At 40.2% G+C, this 24,607-nt stretch overlaps 1 protein-coding gene across 1 annotated transcript in view; it reads right to left on the bottom strand.

Annotated features, from left to right (window-relative positions):
* Positions 1–5,543: 5,543 nt before the first annotated feature.
* The window catches only part of LOC134646711 (plexin-C1-like), a 34,929-nt gene continuing 15,865 nt past the window's right edge, over positions 5,544–24,607 (bottom strand). The window contains exons 17-25 of the mRNA XM_063500567.2: positions 16,787–16,893; positions 16,618–16,688; positions 16,434–16,455; positions 16,264–16,340; positions 15,895–16,009; positions 15,649–15,757; positions 7,072–7,199; positions 6,920–6,997; positions 5,544–5,551 (exon numbers count right to left, since the gene is read on the bottom strand). Coding sequence (XP_063356637.1) covers positions 5,544–5,551; positions 6,920–6,997; positions 7,072–7,199; positions 15,649–15,757; positions 15,895–16,009; positions 16,264–16,340; positions 16,434–16,455; positions 16,618–16,688; positions 16,787–16,893 — 715 coding nt within the window. The remainder of the gene's footprint in view (positions 5,552–6,919; positions 6,998–7,071; positions 7,200–15,648; positions 15,758–15,894; positions 16,010–16,263; positions 16,341–16,433; positions 16,456–16,617; positions 16,689–16,786; positions 16,894–24,607) is intronic.

Below are 24,607 nucleotides of genomic sequence, written 5' to 3'. Positions count from 1 at the left end.
CTACAGACTGAAATCCTTGCCCATTCTTCTTTGCAAAACAGCTCCAGCTCAGTCAGATTAGATGGATCAGTTTTCAGATCTTGCCACAGATTCTCGATTGGATTTAGATCTGGACTTTGACTGGGCCATTCTAACACATGGATGTGTTTTGTTTTAAACCATTCCATTGTTGCCCTGGCTTTATGTTTAGGGTCGTTGTCCTGCTGGATGGTGAACCTCCGCCCCAGTCTCAAGTCTTTTGCAGACTCCAAGAGGTTTTCTTCCAAGACTGCCCTGTATTTGGTTCCATCCATCTTCCCTTCAACTCTGACCAGCTTCCCTGTCCCTGCTGAAGAGAAGCACCCCCAGAGCATGATGCTGCCACCACCATATTTGACAGTGGGGATGGTGTGTGTGCAGTGTTAGTTTTCCACCACACATAGCATTTTGCATTTTGGCCAAAAAGTTCCATTTTGGTCTTATCTGACCAGAGCACCTTCTTCCACATGTTTGCTTGTCTTGTGGCAAACTGCAAACGGGACTTCTTATGGTTTTCTTTTAACAATGGCTTTCTTCTTGCCACTCTTCCATAAAGGCCAACTTTGTGCAGCGCACGACTAATAGTTGTCCTATGAACAGATTCACCCATCTGAGCTGTAGATCTCTGCAGCTCGTCCAGAGTCACCATGGGCCTCTTGGCTGCATTTCTGATCAGCGCTCTCCTTGTTCGGCCTGTGAGTTTAGGTGGACGGCCTTGTCTTGGTAGGTTTACAGTTGTGCCATACTCCTTCCATTTCTGAATGATGGCTTGAACAGTGCTCCGTGGGATGTTCAAGGCTTGGGAAATCTTTTTGTAGCCTAAGCCTGCTTTAATTTTCTCAATAACTTTATCCCTGACCTGTCTGGTGTGTTCTTTGGACTTCATGGTAACAATAAAATAAATACATAAATGAAAAAAAGAAGATAAAAAATAAATCAGTATATATCAAATAATAAAACATGAGTTGTCAGGATCTGACGGCGCCCTGACCGGTCGGCCTGTCAGTGTGTATATTTGTGTGCGTGTCTATGTGTGTCTCTCCTCTCGCTCTGTCTTTTCCTCCGGCTCCGCTGTCATGTATTAGGAGCAACTGGCTACCTCCGACCCGGAAGTGCTGTCGCCCGGAGCTGCCGCACCTGTAATCAATCCACTAGCTGCTGCCAATCGCCTACCATCTTGGGCAGGCCTACTTAATGGTGCGGCTGAGCGACAGACAGCACTGGAGTATTGCACTAAGCCTGGTAGTGTTTCGAGCCGCTAGCGTTATCGAAGTATTGTGTGATTAACGTACTCGTCTTGCTGTCGTGTGTGTTCACCTAGGGATTGAGACGGAGGATTCACGGACACAAGGAAGCACTTGGAGGAGAGACGGGCACTCACTATCACACACGGGCTAAGCACGGGAGGAAGGATGCACTAATAACCATTGTTGCACATTTGAACTGTTGTCACCTTGCTGCACTGTAAATAAATGACTGTCCTTACTTCTGAGCTCCGCGCCTGAGTCCACTCTATAACAACCGTGACATGAGTAAAATAGACATTAAAATATACAATGAATAAAATTAACAAAATAAAAAGATTAAGAGTGACCAACAACTGACTAAAACTGACTACAAGCTGACTCTGCTGCTACTCCTAAAAAGCCTTTGGAAAAAAAGGTGTTTTTAAAAGTGATTTGAACATTTCAAGTGTTGGGGCCAGCCTAATATGGATGGGCAGCTTATTCCATAATCTGGCGGCCACAACAGCGAAAGCTCGATTCAGAAGAAAAAGAGGAAGTTACCTGTGAACTCCTCCTTACAGCCGTCTCAAACACTCGTCTCCAGGTTCTCCAGCTGGATCTGAACTTTCTGATAGTCCCTCATGGCCTATTTGCTTTCTCCTGACCCAAAAGCCATTATGAAGAGGCAATATTAAGGTCAAAACCAACCAATATGTTGATCAAATAAGAAACTGATGCTCCGTGAATTGAACATGTTTACCTGTATATGAGCACTATGATGAGAACAAAGACCAAAGAAAATACACTGACACCTCTGATCTGCTTGAAAAGCTTAGATTCATTTAAAAAAATTAAATGAAAACATCAATATACTGGCAACTGTACAAGGGGGAAAAAGCCATCGTAAAAACATTAATGCTTAGGAAAACATTTAAAAGCAAATAATGGTTTCATAGGCTATCACTGGGCTTTAGCAAGCAAGCAAGCAAGCAATTTATTTATATAGCACTTTCAGATCAGCCCCCAGCTGAACACAAAGTGCTGTACACGTGACATGCCAAAATGATACATTGAACATGTTAAAAAATAAGAAAAATAATAATATAAAATAAATAATATATATATATAAATGATTATTAAAATGACATTAAAATAATAAAATTAGCACAAATAGCAAAAACAATAATAAAATAGTATAAAAAATGATGATGAGAATTACATTTAAAACAATAAAATCAGCACATTAGATCAAAACAATAAAATCAATAAAATCAGGGTCAGACTGTGTCATATGCCAAGGAGTAAAAATGGGTTTTAAGACGTGTTTTAAAAGTGGACAGTGAAGGGGCCTCTCTAATGTGCTGGGAAAGATTGTTCCACAGATTAGGAGCAGCAATAAAGAAGGCCCTGTCCCCTCTGAGCTTCCTCTTGGACCTGGGTACCTCCAGGAGCAGCTTGTCAGCTGACCTGAGAGACCTGGGGGGTGAGTAAGGATGCAGAAGCTCAGAGAGGTAAGTTGGGGCAAGACCGTTTAAACATTTAAACACAAACATGAGAATTTTAAAATGAACTCTAAGACATACAGGCAGCCAATGGAGTGAAGCCAGGATGGGAGTTATGTGCTCTCTTTTACGAGTTCTGGTTAAAAGTCGTGCAGCAGAATTCTGGACCACCTGCAGACGAGAGAGAAGATGCTGACTAACTCCACAATACAGAGCATTACAGTAATCTAGACGACATGAAATAAAAGCATGGATTACCGTTTCAAGATGCGGCCTGGATAAAATAGGTCTTATCTTTGCCAAGCGCCTTAAATGATAAAAACTGGACTTGACAGTAGCCCTAATTTGACTGTCTAATTTAAAATCACTGTCCATCTTAAAACCCAGGTTTGTAACAACAGATTTAAAATACTCTGCCAGGGGTCCCAAATCAATAGCAGAGGGTTCACAAGGTCCACTAGGACCAAACAGAATCACCTCAGTTTTGCTTGAATTACACCTTAGAAAGTTTAGGGACATCCAAGATTTAATGTCTTCTAGACATGCTAGAAGTGGCTTAATAGAGAAGGCCTCTTTCTGCTTCAGAGGCAGATAAATCTGACAGTCATCAGCATAGCAGTGGAAGGATATTCCATGCCTTCTGAGGATGGTTCCCAGGGGCTGTAAATATAATGAAAAAAGCAGAGGCCCTAAAATTGAGCCCTGCGGGACCCCAGACTGAAAAGTGGCAGAGGAAGACTCATACCCTAAAAAGTTAACACTAAAAGTTCTGTCACAAAGATAAGACCTAAACCATTTCAAAGCAGTACCACGAATGCCTGCAAGATGGTGCAAGTGAGACAGTAAAATGTTGTGGTCTACAGTGTCAAAGGCAGCTGTTAGGTCAAGGAGGACAAGAACAACATGATTACCAGAGTCACAGGTAAGGAGGATATCATTAAAAACCTTTTAGAGTGCTGACTCCGTGCTATGAAAGTTTTTAAAACCTGATTGAAAGACCTCCAGGATACCATTCTCATTTTAAAAATCCATCAATTGGCAATGTACAATTTTCTCTAAGATTTTAGACATAAAAGACAACTTGGAGATAGGTCTGTAGTTAGCCAATACAGTGTGGTCCAGGTCAGGTTTCTTAAGCAAGGGTTGTACTACCGCATGCTTAAAATTAGCAGGGACTACACCAGATATTAAACTGCTGTTTATAACAGTAAGAACAGCCTGGCCTATGCTAGGAAAAATCTCCTTAAAAAGTTGTAGTGGGACAGGATCATTTGGGGAACCAGAGGGCCTCAGGTGGCCGACCACATCCTCTAAATAAGAAAGAGACACAGGCTCAAACTGGTTAAAAACAGCAGAGCAAGGGATCAAGACAGAGGGGTCAGACTCAGGGGAAGAAATGAAAAAACACATAAAATCATTCTTTACTCAACGTATTCTTTATGTAGCCTGAGGTTTGGTGTCAGAAGGTGTGGATGTACAAGAACAATGATAGAGGTACATACTGTCTCCCAGGCCTGTCACCTTGACCTTGCTAAGGTCCAGTGTGGCTGCCACGACGACACTGAAAGGGCTCTTGGGAATGTGATCTCCACCGTAGGTCACGCAACTCCCAGGGGACCCTGTCACGGGAAAGGGAAGCGATCCACATCCTCCCATTTAATATGATGCATAACAGCCAGAAGAACGCGTCCTCGTCTTATAAGAACCCACATAATACAAAGTAACTACAAAGTAACTACAATCCACGCCCGCATGTGTGAGTATTTCTTTTTTCGCCTGTTGCACAGGTGTATATTTAACAGTGTGTGTGTTGTTGTGGTTGTTGATGATTTCAAAGTCTTGCACAGCCTGCTGCTACTACTGCTTTGACTGGTACACAGTTCAAATGACAGCTCAAAATGACCTGTTTACATTAGCATACCAACTATAACCCTGTTTATTCATGTTTATTCTTCTTTTTAAATCCGTGCGATTGTGATTTTAATTTTATCTTGTCAATTTCGTCAAACATTTTCATAAAAGTGTTATGAAGAGTTGTTCCATGTAGTATGACGGAAAACATTCCGACCGTATTATAGACCAACAAACTAAACAAACAGACTAGTTTTTGTTAGTACTCTCTGACTTTGTGAGGCAGTACAGGTATTCTTACCACTGCGGCTGAGTCCTGGTCCCTCTGCCTTGAGAAGGATCCACTTTGACCCTGAAGGGTGTCATTGGAATAGCCTAAACGCAAACTGCCTTTGTCCTGATGGCAGAGGACAAAGTCTGTGTTAGCATGTTACCTTTGCAAGTAATGCTCTTCAGCCATTTTTAGCCTCAAACAGCAGGTGGGTTAAATAAGTTTTCCTGTAATATCTGTTTATAAACATGTTACTGTTGTTTGGAATATTTCTTTGACATGATCATATATTTGCGCTCTTTACTCTCACACACACAGTTTTATGGAGCTTTACCTTGACCAGACTCTGAGCGGTCAACAGTGAAGTATGTTGGCTCGAAGGCTTTGAGGCCCGTCTTTGCCACTCCAGGGTCAGAGACCTTGTTTGGATGACAGCCTGCTCCGATATTCATCTGTGGGCACAAACACCAAAACTCAAGAGACTTCTCAGTGAGAAGAAAAGGCAAACCCTGCATGCCAGAGTGAAAGTGAGAGCGTGTGTGTGTGCATACTCACCCTGAATGGACTCTCGGGGATGTTAACGTCCCAGTGTGCTTCACAGGCTTACGTGGGGTGTAAGTGCAGGTGTATGTGCTGTTGCCATTATCCTTAACCTGGACATCCACAGAATTGCCTTCACCATCCTGTGCAGAAAACAGGGAATTAGTTCAATCAGATTTAACACACTGTATTTTTCGGACCATAAGGCGCACCGGATTATAAAATGCATTAAGCGAAACAAAACAGTCAGATAAGTCAAACTTTACTCAACTCTTTCTTCTTGCTTCCTCCACTTCCGTACCATTGATTCATTAATGTTGAATTCTCTCGCAGCTGCTCTATTCTCATACGTACTGCGTGACTGGTAGCCTTGAGTTTGAAATCTGCTTCGTAAGCATGTCTCTTAACAGGTGCCATTTTGGGGTCCTTATCCACACACAATGCGGTAATATTATGTTGAAGCACAGTACGCATTACTCCGCGAGGCTCCTGACTATGGTAGCCGTAATGCGTACGCACAACATGAATTCATACATAAGGCGCGTCAGATTATAACGTCACTGTCGATTTTGGAGAAAATGAAAGGATTTTAAGTGTGCCTTATAGTCGGAAAAATATGGTAAATGCAATATATTTAACATATTTGTGGTCATATACAAAGCCAGATATACCTGCGCTATAATTTTCAGAGGAGCTTTTCCTCCTTGCTTGGCATCAACTGTGAATTCAGTGGGTTTTCCAACAGCCAGACCACTGCTCTGAAGGCCTGGACCGTACGCCTTAACCTACAGAAAACAATTTTAAACAAACAATTCAAAAAGGAACAAGTAAAAGATCTACTATAGCCAAAAGAAGACCATTTACAGACTATAGCACTGTGGAAAAATGTTTGCCTCCTTTCTGATTTCGTATCTTTTTCCATATTTGTCACACTTACACGTTTCAGATCAATCCATTTTTAATATTAGACAAGAATGTCTAATATTAAACGGCAGTTGTCAAGGAGAAAAAGCTATCCAAACACACTTGGTCCTATATGAAAAAGTAATTGCACCGAAAACCCGATAACTTGTGTATCACCTCTGACACCAAGAACTGCAGCAAGCGTTTTGAGTTTGTGAAGATATTTAAGGTAGACACACGTAATTAGCGGCAGGTGTGCTGTTGATCGGGAGGAAGCAAACAGTTTGTGACCGCTGCGCTGCTATGTTAAATCCTGGAAATAAAGAATCTGAAGGACAAGATGAGTAAGGCTGGAGTTATTGGACAGTATCAAGTTTAATAAGTTCATGCATACCAGTGACATCGTATCGTATCACCCCCGCCAACGAACACCCCAGTGGCTTCAAGCCTAGGCTTAGCCTCTACAGGAGAGGTTTTAGCCATAAAAAGTGTCCATCACAAGCCCACCACCATGATCTCAGGCCTTGAGGCAACAATCATGAAAACTAATCTTAACTGAGAGTGTTGGATGTCCTCATTGTTGCAGAGCACACAGACAGCATACTCACCTGGTTCTGTGGGCCAGCAGCGCATGTCACACCATCCATCACCCTTGTCATCACATTCAATCTTGTTCTGAGAGAAACCTGAAGAGAAATAGAGCAACTTCAGAGCAGAAACTGAAGCTAATCAGCACATGCTTTCAGGACCCCCCTTGTACCAACATTGTCTCCAACAACCTCCACCACAAAGTCAGCAGATTTACCAATAACGCCTCCTTCCAGTCCAGGACCCCAGGCCCTCACCTTCTGCTGGCCAGCCTCAGTGCCAATCTTAGCCTCCATGGGACTAAACAGAGCATAGAATGATCAGTCACAATGGCAAGTTGGAGTATTCCAGTTATTGTATTGTTTGCATGCCCATGTGTAGCTGCGTGGAATATGTGCCAGGTGTGGTGGGGTAATACTCAAATCCATACACACCATTGCCAAGATCTTTCCGTTTACACGGACCCTCAAGACCCTCTGTGAACACAGCAAAATGCCTTTGCATTATTTCTTTTAATCAAGTCTTATCTGATCATTTGAGGAAAAAAGAAAACACAAGCGTCCCCAGTCTGTTTATAGTAAAACCAGAAACGGTAAATTAACAATTCACTTTAATCATGCATTAACAATTCATTGGCCGCTTAGAACAACTTTTAAAAAACAAACAAACAAAAAAACATAGCTCAGAGTACAAATCCCTTTGAGGCAATAATAATTTTAGGTTATGTTACAAAAGAAAAAAGAAAAAAAAGAAGAAATGATACATTTTAAAATCCTTTGTTTATGGACAGAATTCTTCCTGTTGGACACAAGAAGCAGACTCCAAAAAAACTTTGAGATTCTGCATTAGTCTGATTAGGCTGCTGTTCATGCAACTGGCTCACTGTGGTGTGATAATAATGCATTTCTCAAAGCATAGACTGTAACAAAGAAATGGATGCCTGCTGATGGGAACAGTGAAGACGGTTTGGAAGTCCTAAAACCTCTTCCTTTGTAATGGGCAGCAGTATGTGACTCCTCTTGTTACAGGCCAGTTATACCACAGAGAATCCAATTAAAATTCTCACAATTGAGAAATCCCTAATCCCTAAACCTAACCAAGGAAAAATGGCAGATGCTTGTGTAAAAGAACGAAAGTTAAGGCACACAACGATGTGTGCCGCTGGTAAAGTTTCTGGGCTGCTTTTCCTCATAACAGCCATCCCCCAAGATTTTCTCCATTAAAAGCAAGCCGAGTCCACCTCGGCTGCTAGATGTTGTTAACCTGTCCAGAGGGTCTGGTCACCTGAGCGGTCCCTTCCGCTATGCTGATCTCTGAGGATACAGAGATGTAGAGATACAAACATCAAGTCTAAAAATCATCTAGCATCAGCTGCACAAGAGAACAGTTCCACTAGAAGGCTGGTAACCTCACCCCTTTGACCCTTGAGCACAGATGTATAGTTACATAACAGTTCCTGCCTATCTCACCTGGGATCTTGAGGCTGAGGTCACACTGACTGTCAACGTTTGCAACTGATGCTGCTGTCCTCTTTCTGGTAACGCTCGCCTTCATTCTGCCCTCCCCTGTTACTTTCACTGTGAAATCACTTCATGTGTATGCACATGAGCAAATTCAATTCTTATTTAAAAAAACAAAAACATGTCCCTTCTCTGTTTCTCTCTCTTTTAATCACAAATGCAGAAGATATGCCCATTGTTTAGCTGTGCGTGGCACAAATGTCTTTCTTATCACAACATCTAATTTTTATGATTTCAGTATAATGAGCTCAGCAAGTTTTCTAGAAGAAAAATTACCTATATATTTTTAGTAGATTATGCAACAGCACAGTCAGTAATAATTTCAGTGCATATGCAGTCAATTTTCCTGTTGCTAACTAGCTCAATACATTACAGACAGTTAAAGTGAGGATATTGATGGTGTAGACATTGATTGCTGAGCTCCTTATTTACCTTCAGTTAAACAATTAAGCACAGTGACAAATATTACTCTAAATAAGCCACTCCCCTAATCTAAATAGTCACAATAACCTGTAAGTGGATATAGAGGACTAAGGGCCATCACACATATTTATTCAGAATAAAAGTTGTTTGTGTTTCTGTTTTGGGAAATGTCAAAATTAATATGCACAACAGCAAGTACACATTAAAGATCATCAAAAAGACAAAGTAACACATGCTTGACTTTGACTTCAGTTTGTGTGTGTAGGAGGGAAATACAATCAGAATTTTTATGTTACTGTAAAGCTAGCTCACTGTTTGAACAAGTGGTCATATGGCACAATCCAGCAGCCTGTGTTCCAGTCTGACCCTGGCCCTTGGCTACATGTCCCCTCCACTTCCTTTACTGCTGCACTATCCAATAAAGGCAAAAGTACCCACCCTCACAAAAAGTTAAAGAAGGAAAAACACCCATGTTATGCAAGCTTTTATAAAGTGTCTTGATGCGTTCTCAGTCATCCAGGTAAGTAAATCAGAGACTGAACAAGTCACTTGGATCAGAAACTTTTCTCATTGAAAACATTATGTCCAGATAATCAGAATCAACATTTAGGCTTTTATAAAGTGCATATTGAGGGATGGTCATTCAAGATACTTAGCTGCCTGTCAAGTGAATAAAAAACTAGAACTGTGTGAATTTATACATAAACATGTTCACTGAAGTCTAGTGTATGTTAATATGTGGCTTCATAATTGTCTTTTGTTCCTGCTTATACATATTGGTAAAATGTTTAGGATGAGATGGAGATAAAGGTTTTAAACATTTTAATCAGCACACTCCTGCAAACTAAAACATATGAAGGTCTAAATATTTATCCCAGGGGTCCACAAATCAGCAGTTTGGGAATAAAAAGTGCTTAAACTACTTTAATCCTCCCCTGCTGCAGTGCAGAAGGACCAACACTGATGAGAGCGATGAGGGTTTGTAGTTAAATTCCTGCTGTTACAGGACCAGAGAGTGGTCCTGTCTAGTAAACATCACTAGGATTTTGGAATTCCGGTTGCTATGACATTACTGCATAACAGCACCATATCTGCAGGAGAGCAGGTCTGATCACACTTCTGAGGACACCTTTGAAGAGGTAAGACCAATCTACTCTTTTTCTTTTCAGATTTCCTGTACAGTGTTAGGAAATGGCTAAAATTATTTCCTCAGCATTGTTTTTCCAAGTAAACTACTTTTTTATTTAGCTACACTGGAAAAACAGTTATGATGGTATGTCACTCTTTTTGCTGTAATCAGACTCTTTAAATGTATTTTCATTTTGTACTGAATAATTTTCATTTGTAATTTTTTTTAGTAAAATGATGTGTCAATAATTCAGTGAAAGAGTTTGACTTTATTTTGTAGTAACAAAATGCTAGTATTTTGACTAAACTAGTTGATGCTGCCAAACGGATTTGCATTTTTCAAAATGCATTTTTCAAAATGCATTTTCTGAATGTAATATGAAACATTTAGAAAGTTTAAGATGTGATACATAACTGTGTTTTATAATAGTTTTGGTAACAAACTTTGATTTGACTCTGTGATTTAATCTTGGATAAAACTAATACTGTGTTATGTTGTCACACCAAATATACCTTCTCCTCAAATCAAGTAAATTTAAAGGGCTAGAATAAGTCTGAAAATATTAACAGTAGTTACAGCTTGAAGACGTTTCCTGATTCGTCTTACCTCTATAATGATTTCGATTTCAACTCAAGGCAGAAACAGGGAAGGAGCTGGTTCCATTATGTCAGCAGAAACCAGAGGAGAGGACACAAGATGGGGCAGAGCAAAGGGTGTATCAAACAAAGGTACCAGAAGGCAGAAGGCAGAAGGCAAAACCTGTGAGTACAAAAACACATTACACACTCCTGTCAAAAGGATAATCTACGTTAAAATCAACTTTTCAGGTATGACATTAGCATAAGACTGAAAACTATTCTGCTGATGAACAGAATCTTTAAAATTACTTTAGTTTTCTTGGATGGCACAGCTGGGTATGGCACAGGTTTGGAGAATATAGATATACACATTATGGATTTAATCCCAAAACTAATGTGGCAAAATTAATGTTATTTAAACAGCATTTCATTACAAAAACCTATTGGATAACTTTTATTATATGAAACAAAAAATATCCCATGTATCAAACTGGGATGATCCAGACACATTTATTGTTTCTTTAATCACCACAATAGTTTCAGTTTGTGCTAAAAATCTCTTTTAAAAAGCTGTTTTGAGTGATAAGTTAGGCTTTTAATGCGTTAAACCTGCATTAGATAAGACAATGTACCACTGAACCCAGGAGGGATTATTGCTGAAAATGGGTCTCTGAACACCTCTGTAGATATTCTAATAAAAATCATTCATGATTTGTGATCAGTGTTAATATTAAGCATTTATATGATTATTTACTCTTTTGATTAATTGCTGTGATTCAACATGAAATCAAATTTGAGTCTATTCAGGAAACAAGACATTTCTAATTGACCTCAGACTTTTGAGCTGTAGTCTACATTGTAATTATAGTGTATGGTTATTGATTAGAGCAGATGATATGAGACTATCAGGAGAGACTGTTAGAAAGTTATGAGCTGTCTTGGTGCAGAGAAAGTGGAGTTTGTCATCCTTGAGCTGCTGCCAAGATAGGCAGCAGGTAGGATTGAATGATGCTCTGGCTCTGTGGTCAAGTTCAGACATAGGTTTTAAGCAACCATGAGCCACTGATAAGCGTGATAGATTAATAAGCATGTATAAAGTGGACTTGTTAAACAGCTCTGATAGGAGAAAGTCAATGAGCACGCAATAAAGTGGACTTGTTAGGGCCAGTTTACCACCAGCCTTGCTAAAGTTGAACTTCATTTGTATTTAAAGACAGACTTTAAAGAAAATTCTTATTTGAAACTGGTGATAAAATCCAGGTCAGACACAGTTACATACAAACATACAGTACACACTACTGCTCAAAGGTTGGAGGTCAGTTAGAAAAGTCCCTGATTGTAATAGAAATTTGGCTTTAATGTAATATCACATGAAGGTTATCAGTAATGTTTTCACAGCTTTGATCAAATCATTCATCATCCATAAGTTGTGATGGAAAAATGTCTGCAAGTGTGCAGGAGCCCATTTTTAGAGACAATCACTCCTGTGTTATAATGTTCATTGAGGTTTATCAGGTCAGATGACCAATAGATGATAAGAAATATACTCTTACTAATTATTAGAGTTGAAAAGTACTTTGCTAAGCAAAATTAAATGAGGTTAGGCTGCAACTTCAAACGTTAACATAAAAGGTTCAGCTGGTTATGCATGTAAGTTTCACACAGTAGAAATTTGTAGAAATCTGATTTTAGTGTTTATTTGTGAGTATAGTTTTTATTTGCATGATTTTACTCTGTTTGTATCACATATTTTTAGTGTGTAATTTTACATTGTTTTAATCCACTGTGGATTGGCTGGGCATGGGACAAATTAGCCTATAGTGATCACCATGCTGAGGCATGGGGTGTCCAGAGGTACCTTTCAGCTGTTTAAAGGACTTATTAAAAGGAAACAAGCTGAGCACTGGAAGGAGAGAGGCCCCAGATTGGAAGAGAAACGCATGAAGGCCAGGTGGAAAAGAGGGAGCCGCTGCGTGATTGTGGGGCGTGCGACGCCTCATCTGGAGACTGGTCAGCGTGATGTGGTGACCCAGTCCCGACAGCAGGAATGGCGACAGTAGGAGACAACCCGTGTGATCGACATCAGGGCAGATGTATACCACTGCCTGCATTTGTGAGTAGTGTCTCATTGTTGTTCACTGGGTGCAGCCGTGTTGGGAGAGGGTCGCCATGGCTATAAGCTACGGCAGCTGCCGGGATGACGGTTCTAGCTCCTATTTGTTTTTACTTACAGGTGATGACGTGAAGGCAGCCACTGTGGTATCGAGTGACGGACTCCAATGCAGAATGCGAACTGGGCTGGGATGTGATGGGCCCAGTGGATGGACGAGACTGGGACAGGAGGCTCCTCGTCTGCCTGGCACGAGGTTGGCATGGACCCCGCTCAGCAAGAGGAATTTCTGTCCAGCTCAAGAACACACAAGGAATATTCGTCCTGGGTTGTGGGACTGGGTGGGATTTTTGTGCATGAAGAGAATGGAAATTTTAGCATATTGAGAAAATTTTATTGGATACTTTTTTTCTTAGTATCTCGTTTGTTTTATTCCTGCTGTCCACCTCGTGGAATAAACAGTTTCTGATCAGACAGTTACTTCTGTGTCATAATGTTAACTGAAGTTTATCAGCTCAGATGACCAATAGATGATAAGAAATATACACTTAGCAATTATTAGAGTTGAAAAGTACTTTGCTAATCAAAGTACTAAATCGGGTTAGGTTGAGGCTTAATCCTTCACCTTAAATGGTTCAGATTGTCTCTAAATGGATGAATGAAACAATACTTTCTTTTCAAAAACAATATTTTAGTCAGTGCTAGCGTAAAGTTTCATATATATCATGAACATCTTTCCTCTTTGTCTTCCTATAGTTTAGTTTCATTTTCTTACCCCAGATGGCCGCCCCTCCCTGAGCCTGGTTCTGCCGAAAATGGAGGTTTCCTTCCCACTGCTTTCTCTGTATTATTGCACAACCTTTATCTTATCATATATTGCAAGTTTATATGTTGTGAATTGGCTTGATTTAAATCAAATTGAACTGCATTCAATTGTAACTAAATATAACTTGTAATCAAATCTATTCAAATGTAAAGTCCTTACTCAATTTGGACAACTAGCACTGAAAAATACACTGACCACTTCTGTTTCTCAATTTGCAGTTTAGAGGTTGCTATTTTATTCATGACTCAATACTTGAATGGTTTTATCCTGTTTATAAATAAACATTTAAAAATGACATTGCTTCATTGTATGATTAATTCTTTGTCTGTGTCAGTCCTTAATACACACACATGTGTACAATAATTCTAGTTGCCATAGTCTCCGGAGATCCTATGCTCTGTTTTCTCATACTTTTCTTCACTGTTTACCTCATTCTGCCCAATAAAATGTACATTTTTGTAAACAATGACTTGTTTTATGCCATTAAAAAACAACTGTCTCCATATGAGGACGTACTTGAAAAGAAAAAGTCACCACTTTGCATTTTACAAATCAAGTAAACAAACACGGGGCTATTTATCATATAACTAACTTTTAGGTATGTGGGATAGAAGGATAGGAGCTTTAAATGTTGTGCCTCAATAATTATTCTAGAGTACAGTGTTCAGCGACTGCTGTGATTTGGTGCTGCATACATAAACTTGAAGTGAATTAATCCACCTGTTCACAGGAGATCACAGGAAGATGACACCAAACATCTTATTGTGCGCCACAGTAAAAGGGTGGTTTCTTGGGACTAAAAGCACATAATAAACTACAGCAGAAGCTCACATAAAGCAGGAAATAAGCAGGCACCACTTGATCTGCTAATGCACGTTTCACACTTTTATTGTTGCCTCATTCACTAACAGTTCAATGGTGCAACATTACCAAACATCATTCACTCAAACCGCTTTCTAATAAAGAGGAAGCACTAATGTAACTCACCTCCTCAGTCGAGGTGCAGGGGTTACATTTTAGGTCTCCTTTTCCTTTTTCCCCCCTCTCTCTTACATTCAAACCCTCTCTTAGTTCACACTAGAACATCGATCGTTAATCCAAACACCATCGTTTGGATTAATATGAGTGGAACAACTAAACCGCACAGACTTTATTTGATCAGTTAGTTGAGCCTTTTATTAATATGTGCAAAGAGCTGCAAACTAATATATATACATTGCAAACAATAAATACACAATCCAAAATAAAAACACCTCTGCAAATGAAGTGAAAACGTTTGCTCTGGCAGCGCTTCACATCAACATGTATATGAGGTACATTGCACTTTTGAGATTTGATCTGTGCATAGCTGCATCTTTGATATGCAGCTCAGAGATCCACAATCCAGCACGTTTCTGTTTCTCTGACTGTCAGGCTGGCTGACCCGAGGTCACGTCAGAGCTTTATTTTTTAACTATATGTAACAGACAGTTGGTAGCGCTCCTTTAATGCATTACCTTTAAGGCATACTGCTGGTTGGTTGACCAGAGTTTTTTAATGCCTGTCTGCATTAACACATCTCGAGAGGCGTAGGCGCCAAAAAGTGAATCCGGAGCCGAATGCAGCAGCTGCACCACGGCACACATAGCAAATATTTTCATGGGGCAGTATCAGAAATAAGACCTTTGAATATGTTGTCCCTTTAACTTATTTCCTTCTATTAAACCCTTTGAGAAACAGCTATCCAGTGTACTCCTGATATGTGCTCTTATCATTTGTTCCTGATGCTCAAATACAATCCTGGACTCAACATATGTGGTTGTGTCTCTGTCCTTGCTATAGATATTTGTTAATGTGCAAAATAAGGTTAAAACAATTAAGAAATAAATGCCCTCTATTACATTTCATAGAAACCTTCATGGTGGAATGATTAAAAGCATAAGAAAAAAAATAACAATGTTAAAAAAAAAATGAACACAATGAGAGTTAGATGAGGTTTTGATTCCAGAATAAGAATAGAAAAATGAACACATGGTGGTGCTGCTGAACACGAGTACTTCACTTCAGAGATTCACACATTCACATCATTTCTGCTTGAACTAGAGAACATGAGTATCGACTTACATTTGGTCTGTGAGACACATGTCATAGTGACAGTATTTGGGTTAATATGGCATTACTCACCCTGGTTGCATTTCTTCAATATCAGGCACAAAGTTGAGGAACTCGTTCTTTGCAGCCCGCGCAATGTAGGAGGTCTCCAGAGTGGGAACCATCGGGAAGTTTTCATAGTCTGAGCATGAGGGACTGGAGGCACGTGAGCTGTTCTCAGGGGTCGTTTAACACAAATAACACCAAGTTAGAATCAAATAGATAACCTGTCAATAACCGTTTGCAGATCGAGGTCAATGTTCCTAAAAATATGTTTACTTCTGGCCCAGAAGTAACTGCTGCACTGCTGAAGCTTGTCACGGAGAGCTGTTCCCACGGGAGCCGCCTCTCCCGGCTTCTCTCTCAGCGCCAGAAGGTGATGGGTCTTTTCCACCTGGACGAAAGATGGGGGCGAACGTGAGGTGGGGAGAAGAGGGGAGGGAAGGGTTAGTCATGTACAGTCTATACTCGAAGAAAAAACTTTTTAGAATAGCACTTTGGTCTTTCACTTGAAAAGTCATTTTTCCCTCTACGATATTAAACAGAGATTTATTTCTTTATAAATCTTTTAAGGCCCACCTCCTGCAGCTGCTCCATCTACTCTAGCTCCCATTGGTGCTTTAGGATGAGGCTATCTCCTCTGGGCACCCAGCCAGCCAGGTTCTCCTCTCCACGCACATAAGCCACTGATGTGTCCAGGACCTTCCTCCTCCTCCTCTGCATCCCTGCTCAGGACATGAGCCCTCATTAGGATGAAGCTCTCCACAGAATTATGATAAAACAGTTTCGTTCTTTAAACATGTTTCATGTCCGCTCACCTGGGCTTTCAGTGTCAGACATCTGAATGAAGCAGAAGTTATGAACAAGGAAACTTTGTAACAGGCCAGATATCTTTGATTGTGAAACAGAGATGGCCACAGTACTGCAGCCCAGATTTACCAGTCAGGAGTTTTGGAGTATCCAGTCCCAAAGAGGTTCTTGAGAGAACAGGGTGGGGGAAACCTTGGCGTCTCGGGAGTAAAAGACCGTGCAGATGTCTTTGGTGATAATGGCAGTCTGGAACAATGGTCCAGCTGTAGAGAGGAGATAAAGGGTGTGTGTTAGACACGATGACATCAAGAGACTTAAAAACACGTACAAACAGGTACAACACGGCGGAGCAGCGGCTGACCTCCAGATAAGGTCATGTAGATCTTCTCTCCATAGGGAGTGACGCGGTTGAGCAGGAGGGAGTTGTGCAGGGAGCTGTCCCACACTGCCTCAAAGCGATACAAAGTCCTGAAAAAGACATAAAGAGGAAAAGTTAGCTTGACAGCATTATTTTTTATGAAGTACTTGGTGCTAACATTACAGGGTCTCTGTTTACAGCAGTGTGTCATGTTGTTAAAAAAAGTGAGTGGCGTGAGCACAGTTCTGACATATCAGGAAGTGAACACAGTGACTGAAGTGGTGTTCACATTCATCCTTTAATCATGACAAAACGTGAGGAATCGCACTGAGGTGAGACAACAGATAAATCAGGAGCCACAGAGTGTCAAGTGTCAGCCGACACCAATCGGGACAATGATAAGAAAGAAATTCATTTACAGACACCTGAAAAATCAGTTTAAGGTTCTAGATCTGGATTATTACAACACATAATTATTTATTTAAATCAACCCAAAATGCACATATGACTATAACCAAGTACATCCTGTCATTCAGCAGCTGATAGAACCAACTTTAGCAGCAAAAACTTGAGGTAATCATTTTTTATTAGTGTTTCACAGCAGTGTGGACGGATTTCTGGCCCATTAATCATGTTGAAGTCTCAACTTTGAGCCACTGCAGCACCACTCTGTTGTTGCTTTGCTGCTGCGCTCTGGAGTCACTGACCCAATGATGATCTCATTTGGCTCTAGAGTAATTCATGGCTCACATGACCTGGACACTTTGCAGGTTCTTTGACAACAAAAAAAGCCCAAATAATCATCACCCGTGCAAAACCGTTGGTATGACGTGTTTGTGCTGATATGCTGTGCGTTTGGTTTTCACCAATGTTGAAGCTGTGCATTAGGGCTTAGGTTTTCAACTTTGCAAACCTAACAAATGCTGCCATGTTGTATTTAGAGGGAAAATGGTTTCTCCTGGAAGCCTTTCCAAACAGGCCATACTTGTTGAGTCTTTTTCTAATTGCACTGTCATGAACTCCAACATTTAGCATGCTAACTGTGGCCTGTAGAGCCTCAGATGTCTGGGCTGAATTTTGTGGGACGTCCACTCCTGGTAAGATTGGAAACAGTCTTTGATTTTTTTTAACTTGCGAATAATCTTTCTTGCTGTAAAATGATCCACTTCAAAGCCTTCCCAGATTCATGGGTATCAACAACTGCTTCTCTCCTCCACAGTATGTTACAACTTACCTGAATACGCCACACCAGCAAACTGACAGTAGTGGTTACACTTACTGATGATCTAGTGCATTTGATTAGCACTTGGCTAATATTTACCCCCTTAACTAATCATGGAAATAGTCTTGGATGTACTTAGTTTTTTAAACATCTGAATTTCGGCTCAGTGTTTGTTAAATAAATAATGACATGGTATAATGTGTTCTGTGTTGTTCATCTGAGGTTGCATTTACCTCATATTAAGACCTAATAAGGACCTGATTTTTTTTATTATGTCCTGATACATAAAACCTGAGAGCTCACATAACTGCATATGCTCAGAATATACAGCACACATGGATACAAATTACTGCCTTGCAGCAGCAATCTTAAGACCATCGCTACGAGCTCTATACAAGGTTACACTGTTTCTGTTATTAACAGCAGGGGGCACTATCATTCACAGACTGAGAGCCAGATATGCTCTGCTGGTGCCTCATTGGCCTCATTGTTACTGAGGTAAGACTCTATAGTGAGAAACAGCGGAGGGGGAAAACATTGATCTGGAAACATCTGAGTGTTACAGAGGATATACATAGCACTGTGGTTCAGTGTCACACAATCACAAACAAATACAGATAAGTACTAAAAAGGGTTCAATTCAATTCAATTTTATTTATATAGCACCAAATCACAACAAAAGTCGCCTCAAGGCGCTTCATAGATACAGAGAAAAACCCAACAATCATATGACCGCCTATGAGCAAGCACTTTGGCGACAGGGGGAAGGAAAAACTCCCTTTTAACAGGAAGAAACCTCCGGCAGAACCAGGCTCAGGGAGGGGCGGCCATCTGCTGCGACCGGTTGGGGTGAGAGAAGGAAGACAGGATAAAGACATGCTGTGGAAGAGAGACAGAGATTAATAACAGATATGATTCAATGCAGAGAGGTCTATTAACACATAGTGAGTGAGAAAGGTGACTGGAAAGGAAAAACTCAATGCATCATGGGAATCCCCGGCAGCCTACGTCTATTGCAGCATAACTAAGGGAGGATCCAGGGTCACCTGGTCCAGCCCTAACTATATGCTTTAGCAAAAAGGAAAGTTTTAGCCTAATCTTAAAAGTAGAGATAGTGTCTGTCTCCCGAATTCAAACTGGAAGCTGGTTCCACAGAAGAGGAGCCAGAAAACTGAAGGCTCTCCCTCCCATTCTACATTTAAATACTCTAGGAACAACAAGTACGCCTGCAGTGTGAGAGTGAAGTGCTCTAATAGGGTGATATGGCACTACAAGGTCATTAAGATAAGATGGGGCCTGATTATTTAAGACCTTGTATGTGAGGAGCAGGATTTTGAATTCAATTCTAGATTTAACAGGAAGCCAATGAAGGGAAGCCAATACAGGAGAAATATGCTCTCTCTTTCTAGTCCCTGTCAGGACTCTTGCTGCAGCATTTTGGATTAACTGAAGGCTTTTCAGCGAGTTTTTTGGACATCCTGATAATAATGAATTACAGTAGTCCAGCCTGGAAGTAATAAATGCATGAACTAGTTTTTCAGCGTCACTCTGAGACAGGATATTTCTAAATTTAGAGATGTTGCGCAAATGGAAGAAAGCAGTCTTACATATTTGTTTAATATGTGCGTTGAAGGACATGACTCCAAGGTTCCTCACAGTGTTACTGGAGGCCAAGGTAATGCCATCCAGAGTAAGAATCTGGTTAGATACCATATTTCTAAGATTTTCAGGGCCGAGTACAATAACCTCAGTTTTATCTGAATTAAGTTAGTGCTTGCTCAGAAGGGATCATTTGATTGTTGGGGTTTTCTTAAACATAAATTGGCCTATTGAAAATAGGTCAATTTATGTTTAAGAGAAAAAAAAATTACAGCAGAAAATACAGCATGGGAGAAGGCTGATACATTTTATTATTTTTTAAAATCATTTTTAATAAATCTAGAACAAATACAAAAAAATATTCCTTATTTATTAAAGTATACCTTTTTTATTAATGTTGATTGGCAGTTCTCAATACATAAAGCTTTGTGTTTTGTTAAGAAACCCAAAGCGTTATATACTAACACACTATCCAGTATATTTACCTTTTAGTTATCCATGTTTTCTACAGTCTTTGGTCTTGCGCCTGTGTTTCCACACTCTCTCATGGTTCTGGGTCATTTTGAGCAAGCATTTTGGTGACATTTTGTATTATGGTAAATGGTAAATGGCCTGTATTTGTATAGCGCTTTACTTAGCGGACCCCAAAGCGCTTTACACTGCATTCAGTCATCCACCCGTTCACACACACATTCACACACTGGTGATGGCAAGCTACGTTGTAGCCACAGCTGTCCTGACAGGGCGCACTGACCACCACCACTAGGCAACGGGTGAAGTGTCGTGTCCAAGGACACAACAACCGAGACTATCGGGCTGGAACCGGCAACCTTCCGATTACAAGACGAGCTGACAACTCTTGAGCCACGATCGCCCCGTGGATTATGGTTTATTTTTTATGCTTCATTTAGTTAGTCCCAAGTTTATTCCATGTTAGTTTCTTGCACATTTAGGTTCCCCTTGTGTGTTTGTCCTGTGTGTCCCTCTCTGTGTGTTTGGTGTATATGTATGTGTCCTTGTGTCAAAATACTCCATGTTTCAGACAACTGAAGGAAAAAAAAAACTGACATCGATTTTCGTGCTGATACTTTAAGTTTCTGAATATAGAACTTTTTACTGCCATTCATAGTTTTCACCTCAAAGTACTTGAGTACTTTTTCCCTCATTGAATAGAATTTCATATTACTATATACATATATGTATTGTTGTGTGGACTATTTTTGAATTTTTTAAAGGAGTAATTTTTGATTGTTTTCTCAATCACTGTAAAAAACTAAATGATTTTGGGATTTGTATAAATTACTGGTATTAACCACAGGATGCAACTGCCATGTTGGCAGCCATGGTATCCAAGGTAGTGTTTATGCAAAGTTTCATTACAATTGTTTTACTCATCTAGGAGTAGAGAGGGAACATACAAACATACATATACGTTATGATCATTACAGTATGGTAACCATGTAAAACAGTGACAGCATTAAACACTGTCCCAACTAGGGCTGGGTATCGTCACTGATTTCTAGAATGCCTTTCATAGTTTTTACCACGAAGTACTTGAGTACTTTTTCCCTCATTCAAAATAATTTCATGGTAAAATTATTTAAACGACCTAATAAGCTTTATTTAGGACAGATAATTACTTATTTTAAACTTTTCTATCAGTCTTTGACAAAGAGAGAACAGCCCGACTATTCTCTCCATCTCTTAGATGGCGCTTTCTCTTCTTCCTCCTCTTCCTCACACACGTTTGTCCTGCTGTGTCAGCAGGGGTGGAAAGGCTCTGTCCCATCATTTTTCCCTTAAAGATGCCACAGATGATCTGCAGTAGTGAGTTTCTCAGTCTGTTCTGACTCTGGACACTTGTAGTTCTTAGACATGGAAATTAAATGTGTGATCATTTTCAGGATTCAAACACTAGTTTAAGTTTTAGATACGTCCACATACTTTTTTTTTAGAGAAAAGAAAAGGGTATTTCATTCACCACAAATAACTATCTGACTGAATAGTTTTCTTATCAGATAGAGAAATAAAATGAGTCACAAGGACTAAAAGCAAAATTCGGATCTCGAGCAGTGACAGCAGCGAGACAGAGAGCGAGTTTTGATTTGTGAGAGATTTGTGACGTTTAGCGTGGAGTGTATAGCTATTGTGTTGTGTAGTTGTTGTTTTGTGTATCAGTGAGGGCACTACTGAATGTCACTGTGAATGACCAGGGCAGACCCAACGACTCATTCATGCTTTTAAGCATCTCTTTATTCAGGACGATTGCTGGCAACACAGAGCTGCAGCCCAGCATAACAATAACCAACAACACCCACAATGCAGGACCCAGTATCATATTTAAGTTGGCGGGGCATGACTGCAGATGCCGTGCAGGTGCGTCTGCCTTCCCTGCACGGCACCCGCCACATAACCCCTCCATGGCACCCGCCACATAACCCCTCCATCACCTGACTGAGGCCGGAGAGCCATCCGGCCGTACCTACTCTCGCCGCCAGCGGGAGAGCTAATCAGCCCGGACCGTCGGCGCTCCCGAAAAAAAGTGCTTGAATTTGTCTTTGAAAAAGGGGTATGAACCCTGTTAAGCCACTACAAAAATAGTACAAGAGAAGGAGCCTTTCCACATTTACTGTTTGTATTATTAGAGGTACCAAATAAGATGATAACCCAGTTGGCACACAGACCAATAAACCACCTTTCTTTGAGCGAACTGCCTGCTCGTTCAAACTTTAACAAATGTTAAAGTACGTTCGACCAAACAGAGGCAGCAGTGAGCTACTATTAAATTAGCCCAATAAATCCTGAATCCCGCATGTACCATGACTTTAAGTGATATTCAGGACCAGTGTTGGTCAAGTTACTTGAAAAAAGTATTCAGTAACTAATTACTGATTACTTCCCCCAAAAAGTAATCCGGTTACTTTACTGATTACTTATTTTCAAAAATAATTAGTTTCTTAGTTACTTTTTAAAAACATGATTTACAACCTGAATAGGTGATAAAGCGATAGCTCTTTCAGCCCAATTCTACTTTCTGCCTAATCCATCATATAAAATGTAATCAAATGGAAAGTCTCTTTTAAAATTTTGTTTTATTAGTTTTAATCTTTTAACTTTATGGATCAAGCAAAAATGAAATTATTACCTCATTGTGATGAGACACTCACAAAAGAATCACGGTTTTAGTAACGCAGTATGCTTACAAAAAAGTAACGGTAATCTAATTACCTTATATGCCATAGTACTCCCTTACTTTACTCGTTACTTGAAAAAAGTAATCGGATTACAGTAACTGCCCATCTCTGTTCAGGACTGAAAACCAGGCAATGTTCACAACCTGTCTACTTTTTTCAGCTTGTTCTGTTGGTGCCGTCACGGTCCGTGGGAGGAGCTGTGGGAGGCGTCATCGGGATGGTTCGTCGGCTACACATTTTTACACAGGAAACCAGTTTCTGTGGGCCTTCATCCCATTCTGCACGTACACAATTCCAGCAGGAAAGGGCCACATGCAGGCAGGACCACTTAGCTTGTGCTTCAAAGCCCAAAATATGACGTGTTTAAAGAAAACTAAATGAATGAAATGTTTAATTACTGGTTTTTCCACACAGTCCTATTCTCATTATAATTTTCACCCAATAAAATATTGTAATAATGTATGTATAATGTAGACCAACGTGTGTATGGTATACTAAATGTGAAAAACAGATTCATTTTTTATTCCTCAATGTGTATGGCACAGCAGTTACTGACCATTACTATACTATAAGTATGTCCACAGCAGTGTGTAGGCATTTTAGTAGTTTAGTTTGCTTTTTATTTAAAGTGTCATAATTTGATTGTAAAAGTGCATTTTCACTTTTCTTCCCCCTGCCTGGAGCGGGCTGCTGTTGTTGGCTGCTCAGGTGTTCTCTGTTGGCGAGTGGCTGTCCCTGGAGACTGTACACTGCTGCTCTAAGATAGTATACACACAGTACTTTCCAAATCTCTCGATATTAGTTTGAATTGTCTCTATTTTGACCGTAATCATTATTGAATATAATCTGTATATCATGTTGTCTACCATTCTCCCAAGTGATACATGTTCTAATGGAGTGCAGCAAAGGCGACATCTAGTTTCAGTTCTGGGAAGTTCTTTTCTCTTATTTTCTCCCATGCACAAAATATGAGAACATAGAAGTTCTAATTTATTGAAAGTGGTGGCCAGAGGGCATCCATGAGCTTACCCGCTGTCTAGTGACAACCAGTAAATCTCAGTAGTACAGTAATGACAGATATATATTTTTTATCCTAGCTATGCTTTTTTTTTTTTAACTTGCATTTGTTAAATAAATATAACTAGCTACTCAGCAAGTCACATGGCAAATCATTTAGGCATGTAGACATGGTCAATCCAGCCTAAATTTCAAACTGAGCAAAAAGTCACTTAAATTCAAAGTGACTGAATGTGGCATGGTTGTTGGTGCCAGACATCTGAGTATTTCAAAAACTGCTGATCTGCTGGGATTTTTCCCACATAGCCATTTCTAAGGTTTACAGAGAATGTTCTGAAAGAGAGAAAACATCTAGTGAGCGACAGTTCTCTTGGTGAAAATGTCTTGTTGATGCCAGAGGTCAGAGGAGAATGGCTAGACTGCTTCATGCTAACAGGAAGGCAACAGTAGCTCAAGCAGATGTTACAACCAGGGTGTGCGGACGCCCATATTTGAATGTACAGCAATTTGAAGCAGATGGCTCTATAGGAGCAGAAGACCCACTCCTTTGCCAAGATTGGAAAAACTTTAAGTGTTTTGACGAGTCTCAGTTTCTGCTGGAACATTCAGATGGTAGATTCCGAATTTAGTGTAAATAACATGTAAATAACATGAAAGCATCCATCCATCCTGCCATCCTGTAGGAGTGGTTTAGGATGGTGGTGACAGTGTAATGGTGTTGGGAATATTTCTTTGGCAAACTTTAAACCTGGGCATTGTCTAAAAACCTTTAAACACAGTATTCATGCTGAC

This window comes from Pelmatolapia mariae, linkage group LG17 (assembly GCF_036321145.2).
Source record: "Pelmatolapia mariae isolate MD_Pm_ZW linkage group LG17, Pm_UMD_F_2, whole genome shotgun sequence".
NCBI lineage: Eukaryota > Metazoa > Chordata > Actinopteri > Cichliformes > Cichlidae > Pelmatolapia > Pelmatolapia mariae.
This window is presented reverse-complemented; position numbering and strand designations above follow the sequence as displayed.